Genomic DNA, 9952 nt, shown 5'->3' with positions numbered 1-9952 from the left:
CGACTTCCACATTTAATTGTCTATCTGGAAGGACATACGCAAGAAATTAGAGATCTAAATTAAATTTATTAATAGTAGATCTTCATGGTGCTTAAATCCAGAAACTAGAGCTCTGTTTAGTGGCCTTAATGAAAATGTAAAAAAAAAGCAGGAGGGACATAGTTAAAAACATGACTTTACTATCCTAAAGATTCTGTGAATTCTTTACCCATCCTTGAGAAATTGGAAACCACCAAAATAATTGGACTTCTTAAAAATTGGATTGTATGAGTGAAAGGTGTTTATGAGAAGTTGATGACTCCGGATCTTATCATCCAAGAGGACAGCACAGAATAGTTAATATGTTCCTTGAGGGACTAGGATGCTGACGTCTTTTTCTGATACTCGATCATTACGTGACTGAAAAAAAAAGGAAGTCATTTCATGAATAAAAATCGGAGCTCAACAGTGCAACAAAATATTCTGTACTTATATAGGCAGACAGATGTTGACAAAAAGGGCTCTCCTAAAACCATAGATTTTTGCTAACTGCACATATAAATACGAGCAGAGGGCCAGTCACCTCTGTAACCACCAGCAGCAGCAGAAGAAACCACAGCTTCAGACGCAAGCAGAGGGACCTCAGAGAGAAGGCGCTGCCTACTAGTGCAGCTGCCCGACCCGGCGACTGCCTCAAACGCTGGGGGTTGTGCCGTAGCCCTCCCTCCTTCCTTCCTTCCCTTCTTTGACTTTCCTTCTTTTCCTTAATCACCTGCTTCTTTTTCCCTGTGGACTTAAGGCCACTAGCCTCCCTTCCTCCTGTGCTTGCCTCCTTCTCGCTCATCCTTCTACCACTCTCTCCTCGCCCCCTTCTCTCGTGTCACGCTGCCTGCTAGTTCTGTGCGTCTGCAAACTTTTCAACAGAATACTGGCCTCGGCAAACAAGTCTTCCAGCTCCTCTTGCTGTTCCTTCGCCTTCCCCTCAGACACCTACGCCAGACGGTGATGCCTTTCGGGTTGTGACTCCAGCGCAGCGCAGAAACTTGGAGGAGCCCTTTGCCCGTCGTCTTACTTGGCAGCAAACCCTTTCCTCGCAGCGGTAAGAGTTGAATGGAATGGGAAGGGGGAAAATCTAACTGATGTGCCGGCATCAGGAAACGAGTTGGCTCTCCTTTACCACCAGGTCTGGAGAGTTACTGGGCGTTGTGTGTTTATTTTTTTCCCCCTCTTTCCCTTCAAACTATAGCGAGGGAAGTGGCAGGGCGCTCGCGCCGGCGGTTTCTTAGCGGTATTTAGCACAGGGAGTCTGAGAGTCTATCTACCTCCATCCCCCGCCCCCCAGACCCAGGAGTTTTTTTGTGAGGTCTGAGGTGCAAGGCCAGGGGTGTTCTAATGGCTGGATGCTCTCGTCTCATCCTGCGCAGAATGATCATGTGTAGCAGAGCGAGCCTGGCCTTGATGATCTACGGAATAATAATGCACAGCAGCGTCTACTGCTCACCTGCCGCCGCTGGACTGCGGTTTCCGGGAATCAGGTAGGTGCTCGCATCCCAGAGAAGAGCGGAGGCTAGGATTGCCTTCTTCCGGACGCCTCCTCTTGGTTGCCTTCCTGCAGTTTCCCGAGTCGCAGCTACAAGCACCTCTCTCCGCTTACTAATGCCTAACCTGAATCGCGACCCCGGTCCTAACCTCAGTCCGCGGCCCGGCGCCCCTCCCCCAGTCCGTAGCCGCGAGGGGCCAAGGTATCCAGAGCCCGAGTGGGTCCCAGACAAACCTCCCCTCCCCCAGCCCCGCCCGCGGGAGGGGAGGTGTAGGGCAGGGCCAGGCTTCTGTTCCGATTCTTAGGACGAGTTAGGAAAAGTTCGCCTCCCGGAGCCCAGTCGGAAGCTGAGGGTGAAGCTCTAGGGGACTTTGCTTTGTTACAGCTTGTCCTGGACTATCGGGGCGGGGTCTCCTTCTCTCTCTCTTAGGCCCTCCCTCTTTGCCTCTATTAGAATTCTTCCCCTCAGAAAAGCTTCCCCTCAAATGATCCTTATTGTAGTGGGGTTTTTGAGTCCCAAACTACCTTAGGGAGGAGGGGTTTGAACTAGAGAAAAGCCTTGAGAGAAAGAAGAAAAAGAATGAATCTGCAAGGGATGGGGAGAAGCGGCTGTCAGGAAGGAGGAAGAGAAAACAAGCAAGCAGGCTGGCAGATCAGGATAACCCTGCTTTCCCCAGGCTGAGGAACCCTAGCTTTTTAATTTTTTTTTTATTTTAAATTTAACTCCGGAACTACCCCGACTCTTCGCAGCAGCCTCAAAGTCCCCGGCTGGTCAGCCGAAAAGTGGCGGCGCGCTTTTACAGTTCAGCGTCCGCAACCTGCGGCTCTCCAGGTTTGGGGCGGGGAGGAGTCAGAGCGCCTTCTGCCGGCAAAACTGCTCATCCGAGTCGCGCCCGAGGACGTTCGCTTTTGGGGGTCACTGGGCATTGAATTGGCCGGAGAGACGGGTTCAATATTACTATTCCACTATCTGGGTTTAGGGCAGGACAGGAAGTGCTCTGGGGCTCCAGACAAATGAGCCGGAGATTAGGCGTGTCACCAAGAAAAGGCTGGGTGGGGGAAGATATACTCTCATCTAGCCTTGGCTTCTTCAGGGATGGCTGAACCGCCCGCCGAGCGGGAATTCGAGGCCGTAGGGACTTAGGCCCCCACCTAGAGAAAATTACGTGTCCAGGCCACTTTCCGGGCCAGTGTTTTAATCCACTCTTCCACGTCCTGAATAAAGAATGGGCGAGGCAGGCGAGGGCGTTTTCAGGACTGCAGCGCTCCCGCTCGCTCTCCGTCCCTTGTTGATTTCAACTCTCAGCTGCTTCTTTTCTTGAACCTTGGGATTGAGATGGGACCCAAAAGGTCACCCATCGCGACTGGAAGAGCGGAACTATTACTGAGTGTTATCTAAAAGCCCCTTCGTCCCCCAGCTATTTTCGAAGTCCAATATATTTGGCACTTTCTCCGAAGTCAGAGGACAAGCCACAGAAGGAGTCGTCGCCAAACTGGCTAAGTTTAGGGACATTTATTATTCATGCTCCTGCTAGATCTTCTCCCGCCCAAAATAGAAGCCAGAGCTCCATGACCTACATCTGTGCGGAGAAGGGCTCCCCTGGGTTCAGAGGGTGGGGCGGGGGTGACTGCTGAAGTTAGCCTTCGCACCCCATCCCCCCGTCCTTTTTCTCCGTTCCTCTTCAGGGTCTTCGCCTTTGAGTCTTCCTTGGCTAGTACCTAGTCTCCTAGGGCCTTTCTCGTACCCACCCGTTGCTATTCCGGGGAAGGCTTGGGAGTCAGGCGTGAAAGGGGGCTGTCCTTTTTGGTGGTAGGTGTGCGCAGTCGGCGGAGATGATTCGGCTCACTGAAGCCGCGGCCTTACTGGGAGACCCCATTACCTGAGAGAGGAGCAGTTGGAGAGTGGACTCTCTGGGTGGGAATTTCCTCAACCTCACCCCTATCCCGGAAGAAAAGACAACTCTCCATGGGGACCTTTATGAAGATGGAAAACCAGGCCGAGCCCCACTCTCCTTCAGGGTCCTTGCAGAGACTAGAAGGACTTGTAGTGACCACTCCTTCTGTCCCTTGGGCCCCTGCAGGCCGGAGGACGAGGTGTACGACGAGGACGGAAACCTGCTGCCAGACTTCTACGATTCGGTCTCGCCTGGTATAGGGAGCCCCGCCTCCGCGTTGCGCCAAGCGTCTGCACTCTACTATCCAGCCGAACAGAGGTATGGCCTACCCAGCCACGGCGCCCGGGAGGGGCGGCGTGTGGGGACATCGCTTTGTGTTTTTGTTTTACACAAGCCCTCAAGCCTATCTCCTTCCTGGCGGCTTCCTAGGGAAGAGACGGAAGGCTAGCGTCGGGTGGGTTTATGTGTACTGGAGGTCCCGCGTGGGGACCAAAAGGCCTGTGGCCCGATGACTGGGATTGAGTGCTCTTTACCCGTCACCTCACTTATCATTCCTAGAGACTAGGACGAACTCAAGTTCCTGGTATTCCCTCTTGGACAAACCCTAAGAGAGTTAGTTATTAGCGAGTTTTGTGCATCTGTGGGCTTCCCCGTCAGCCTCCAGGGGTGTTGAGAGCCGCGTGCGCCCAGCAGAGGGATTTCGGGCGGTTACTTGGGGCCCAGAGTCAGTGACTCTGGACGGGCACTTTACCTCCCCATTAGAGATGTTGCCCGAGGAATCCTTAACAAGGCCTACCGCAAAGTGCTGGACCAGCTGTCCGCCAGGAAGTACCTGCAGTCGCTCGTGGCCAAGGGCGTGGGGTAAGAGTTTGCGAAAGAGTTAACCGGAGAACGGTGACGCGCGCGCGTGCGCCAAGGGTGGTGTCCGTGGGGAGCGCGCTGCGGGAGGGAGGCTGGGGGAGCGGCGTGACTTCTACGTTTGTGCGTACACGTGGGTCCGGGTGTGCATCTGCGCCCCTGTTGGCAGGACCCCCCCCCCCAGCCCTTTTAGAAGGTCATATAGCGATACCCTAAGATACCCTAACTTTGGCTCGAGAACTCGAGAGGTTGGGGAGTGAAGGAGAGAGGAACAACCCGGGAGTTTGATCCGTTTTGAATGAAAAGAGAAACCAAACAGAAACCTCCAGTAATTAAAAAAAATTCAAGCTTTGAAGGAGGAATGACCATAATTTCCTCAAGGCGTGACTTAAAAAAATCTTTCTTTTACTGTAAATTCAAATAGAAACAAACAAATCTTCCAATTTAAACACTCAGGGAAACAAACAGCTTTTACTAGTGCCAGACAAGCTCCAGAGCACAGTGCTTGTGTGGAACACGTCTCAGCAGAAGGCAACATTTTAATAAAACCCATGGGAAAACAGATTACATTTTCGCAATGAATAATTCATGCGATGAAAAATATTACCTACAGCCTGTCGACTTATATTATTATCACGTTTTTCAATTTCGAGTGCGGAAGGAGAGTGCTCCTGTCTGACTAGGAATTGCTGTAAACTCCACGGCCGCAGACAACGTGGCATTTAGGGATCTTTCCTTATTTTTCTCTCTCTGTATGTGGGAAGTGAGAGGAACATTTATGACAATTTAGAGCAAACACATGGATGGTCAAATCTCAAAGGACAGCGTATTCAGAGGGTTAGGCTTGAATCTCGCGCCCGGATCTCATCCAGGGCCCCATCTGTAAGGGTTTAAAGCCAGAAATCTCTCAGTGGGGAGGAGGAATTGAAGGTTTGCCATCTCCGCTCTCTTTCCTGTCACTAACTAGCAGAGAAAGGAGGCGGGGTGGATAGAACCCTGCACCTCCCAGAAGACTTCCGCATGGGGTGGGGCCTGCCTACTCCCGCAGCTACTGAATCTCTATCTTCCACCTGGTCACGCTCTCCCGACCCCTCCCCTCTTCTTGCAGTGGGAACATAGGCAGCGACGCAGAAGACGACTCGGAGCCGCTCTCCAAGCGCCACTCAGACGGAATCTTCACGGACAGCTACAGTCGCTACCGGAAACAAATGGCTGTCAAGAAATACTTGGCGGCTGTCCTAGGGAAAAGGTATAAACAAAGGGTTAAAAACAAAGGACGCAGAATAGCATATTTGTAGCGATGAGTTACTAGCTATCCTGTGTATACAACCCTAGCAAACACAATGAAAAGTCATTTTCAAAACTGACTGAACAGTCATCGCTCGTGTGTTCTATTCAAACATGTATTTATGTATGAAGTAAAGCCATTAAATGAATATTTTGATAATAATATTGTTTTTCTTTTGTACAAAGCACTAGAGAATGCACAGATATACTTTGTGGACCAATTATTGATATATATTATAAACAAATATATATATATATATAAAGGATATCTATAAGTATTATAGAGAGCAATTCATATAAAGCGTGCACAAGGATTCAAAATTTGCTTGAGCTGTTTATGTTTTTATATAAAATAAATAGAAAAATAGACAATCATTGTTTTGAATATTACTCCTATTTTTGTAAACTGGAATTAAAAGGATAGTATTTTTATCCACAAAAGGCGTGAAGATATTAATACTGACCATTTGTTACTACTGTACATAAACAATGAAGGCCAGCTCCAGGGAGATGCGAAGGTAGTGGTTTGGGAAAATTGCTGAAGGGCATTCTTTCCCGGTGAGTCCCTGGGGCTGGCTGCTTCAATCCCAGCCCAATACAACCAGGCATAACTATCCCCCTAATTGGGTGGCGATTCCAATATTTCTGCTTTCTTTGATTCCACTTTTAGGTGTATTTGTCTCTCTTCAAACTCTCCTGATAAAATAACAACAGCTTGACCCAAATTGCTCTTCACCCTAGAATTCACGCCACTCCCTGGCCTTAAGAATTGGGGAATTGTACAGAGAAGGGAGATTTAGGTTGGAATTCCCCCTCTTCTGTACTTCCTGATTCGTCAGGGAACCTAATATCCCAAGGTTAGGACAATTGGGCATACTGAATGAAACAATGGGTATATAGACGAGGCAGAGCTTAAGGCAATAGAAGAGGACCCACTGGGAAAGGGACTGGTTTGTGGCTGCCTCAAGTCCGGGAAGCCAGGACAACCAGAGTCCCACCGCAGGTCCATTACTTAACTCACTTTAGGCGCTGGGTATTGGAAATGGATGCAAAGTACAATGTGTTTTTCTCCAGTGCTGTTCATGCTTCTCATCTTGTGAAATGGCCAGGATCTTTCCCTTGAGCCCTGCTCCCTAGGAGCCACCCTTTTCCTTTGTGATTTTCTGGAGACCCCTCCTTCCTAATCTCCCACACTGTTTAAGTACCGTTTATCGTTTATCGTTTTCATTCACTTCTCTTAAACTTGTGAATGTTTCTCACTTTATCTTTTGTTGTTGTTGTTCTGTTTGATGCAAGTAAATATTGTAAAATTTGGGAACCCATGTGTAGTTACCACTGCCCTCTCGGTTAGCAGTTAAGCACTTGACCACTGCACCACCAGGGCTCCTTCCTGTGTAGTTACCACGAAGTAATTATGCACTAAATATGAACCTTTTGTTTCTTGTTAATTGAGTTTGTAGGTAAAATGTATTTTTCTACATTATGGCTTATTGCTTAGTAAAATTTATTTCATAAAACCAACCTTTGTCATATTAGAATGTGTAGTGTTCACATGTTGCTCAGTTTTACTAACTGATAAATCAATGAAACTTCCTCTTCATATGTATGAGTACTACCTTGTATTTGTGGTCAAGAGTGAGGTAAGCAAGCTCCAACAGACCCTGATTATATTCTTTCTTGGCTAAAGAAAGCATGTTTGTCTGTTTCCTGTCAATTCCTCAACATATAGAGTAATCTCTATAAACAAAAGAACCTTCGCCCAGCAACTAGATCAAGCAACAACAGACAAACCAATCAGCCACTCTTTCTAATTGCAGGCACCATTGTTTTATTTTATTTAAATTTCTGGAAAAAAAAGAAAAAGACTAACAACAAGAAAAGAGTAAAATTAGCTTATAAAGTTAAAAGACCTTTCCTATTCCTTTAAGGATTTGATCAGTATGAAGTCATAAATCAAAGAAAACAGAATTGGATTTGCATTCCCAGGCGGGACAGAGACTGCCAGGAGATCACATTGCAAGCATTGAGCACACAGAGGCATTCGATCCATGCCTGAGTCCTGTGTACGGGATCAATCTTTCTTTAATTCTGCAGTCTCCTCAGGCAATGTGACGTTATATGGGATGCAGTTTGCAGCTTTAGTGCCTTTCTTGCCTTTTAAATCGCCACGAATCACAGATGGCTATTTAGTGGCCCTACAATGCTGCAACACATCGGCTTGCATTTTAGTCTTAATTATTTGTTTCTTGGATAATGGGCAGAGTTTCTGTGTTTGTGTCAGCTGTTAGTGGTGAAATAGGGCTCTAGTTAACCATTTTTTTGTTTTAAACTGAAGTCTAATTTAGTGTTCCCGTGGCTAGTTGCAAGCATTTTGCAGTGATCACCCAATTTAATCTTTTGTATACTTTTTAGAAATGCCAAGAGCCTTACTAAACTGAAGCAAATTTATGATATAGTGATAATTTAGGTAGATGTTAGTCTTGAAGCTCTTATTTTGTGTGCAACTGATTATAAAACATCTTAACCAAGTATTATTACACACATGATATCTATAACTAGGACTTTGATAACTGTTATATAAAGTATGTAAAATTTGTATGAATAAATTTTTGTAAACAATGCAACTTCGTCTAATGTTTGGAGAAAAAAAGACACCCAGGAAATAACTACTTTAAAATTTCTTAGAACATTATCTTTTCTTTACCAACCATAGATTTTTTATGTCTGGAATATGTTTCTATATAAGCATCCATGTATTTTCATAAATTGTACTTCAATGTCTGCTTTTGATGGGTTATTGGATTCAACTAAAAGTTTTAAGTAGCTACTCTGAGGGAGGTGCCTAAGAAGATACTAAACTCATAAATAGGAACAAGTGTTTTGAACAGTTATTAAATACATAGTTTAATTTTCATTCCCTAGTATGTATGCTCTGGTAGCGTAGTGGTTACGAATCGGGCTGCAAACCTTAAGGTCAGCGGTTCGAAACTACCAGCCGCTCCGCGGGAGAAAGATGAGGCTTTCTACTCCTGTAAAGATTTACACCCTCGGAAACGCTGTACAGGGTCGCTATGGGTCGGAACCGACTCGACGGCACTTAACAACAACAACAACAGTATGTATATATAATTGCTCAGTATTTAGAAGGCTACTAGATAATAGTTATTATACTTCTAAAATAACAACCCAGTATTGTTTCTTCATAAATAACTCTACAGAACAAATTGATCTTGATGAAATTTTGAATAAAAATGATTTAAATAGTCAAGTTTAGAGGTTTAAAAACATATTTAGGGATACATATGCCACTATCTCTGATTAAAATGCTTGAGGTAAAAGGAACAAAAACCTGAATGAGCTAAGAATTAATTAGATACCTTTATAAGCAATTATAATATGAAGACTAGAGCAAATTGTGAAAAGACACTTGTGGATTATATACTTTATTAATTCATATTAATGAAGTTTAAGCTCTTTAAGTGAAGTTTATATTTCCTGTTTTACCCCCCTAGAGTCCTCGACTATTTCTGGGTTAAAAAAATATTGTATTGAAAGTCACGTATAACAAATCATACTCTTGTTAGATTTTCATCCTCAAAATGAATGTATTCAATTAATCACTAAGTATGTCCTGGTGTGATGCTGTAGATCAGCACTGGGCTCCTTACCCCAAGATTGGTGGGTCAAACCTACCAGCCACTCCTTGGAAACCCCATTTAGAGTTGTTATGAGTCAGAACTGACTTGATGGCACTTAACAAATGTCACAATAGTGTTAATGAAGCAGCAAGGATAAAAAACAAACAAACTATCATCTGAACTTAATTCAGTATTTAAGACTAAAAGTCTCATAGGGAGGAGCCCTTAACTTGGGAATCCCATTTGTAGTAGAAGGAAAAAAAATGAATACAGTACACTTTCATATTACATTGGATTTTACTGGATAAGGAGTTCCACGTCTTTGAAACTCCCAGTGGAGATTTCAAGAAACCAGATATGTAAGTTTATTTTATTTTATTTTTTGCTAGTGTGGTAAATATAAGAATGAAGAAATAGTTTAGTTGATTGGGGCTACTGACTTGTCATGAAAGTAGAGATAATTTAAGATTTGTCTGACTTAAGGTTAAATTCAAGTGTATAGCAGTTGTTATATTTTGTGGGATAATTCAAATTATGGCTTTTCTCAGGAAGTTTGATATATTTAGGTATCCAAGGAACCATAACATATGCCTTGTTGCTATTAAGTCTGGTCACACATTGATTCAATAGTGTACATCTCTACTGAGCACTTAAAAATGGACCAGGCAGGCTGGTTGTGAGAGCTTAATTTAACATCTGGAAATTAAGATAGTATCTTTTCAAGAGTGTGTTTCTGCAACAGGATTGTCTGAGGG

The 9952-nt window shown here is 45.0% G+C and overlaps 1 protein-coding gene across 1 annotated transcript; it reads left to right on the top strand.

The window, feature by feature from the left end:
- The first annotated feature begins 484 nt into the window (after window positions 1–484).
- LOC102812800 (pituitary adenylate cyclase-activating polypeptide-like) lies at window positions 485–5570 on the top strand. The gene is given in 10 exon segments (XM_006867278.1): window positions 485–513; window positions 515–600; window positions 809–940; window positions 943–1010; window positions 1013–1084; window positions 1362–1363; window positions 1404–1514; window positions 3601–3732; window positions 4177–4275; window positions 5381–5570. Coding segments are annotated over 10 exon segments (921 nt in total).
- Window positions 5571–9952: the final 4382 nt, after the last annotated feature.

The sequence above is a fragment of the Chrysochloris asiatica genome, unplaced genomic scaffold (genome assembly GCF_000296735.1).
Source record: "Chrysochloris asiatica unplaced genomic scaffold, ChrAsi1.0 scaffold00103, whole genome shotgun sequence".
NCBI lineage: Eukaryota > Metazoa > Chordata > Mammalia > Afrosoricida > Chrysochloridae > Chrysochloris > Chrysochloris asiatica.
The sequence above is the reverse complement of the archived record's forward strand: the minus strand, read 5'-3'. Positions and strand labels throughout refer to the sequence as shown.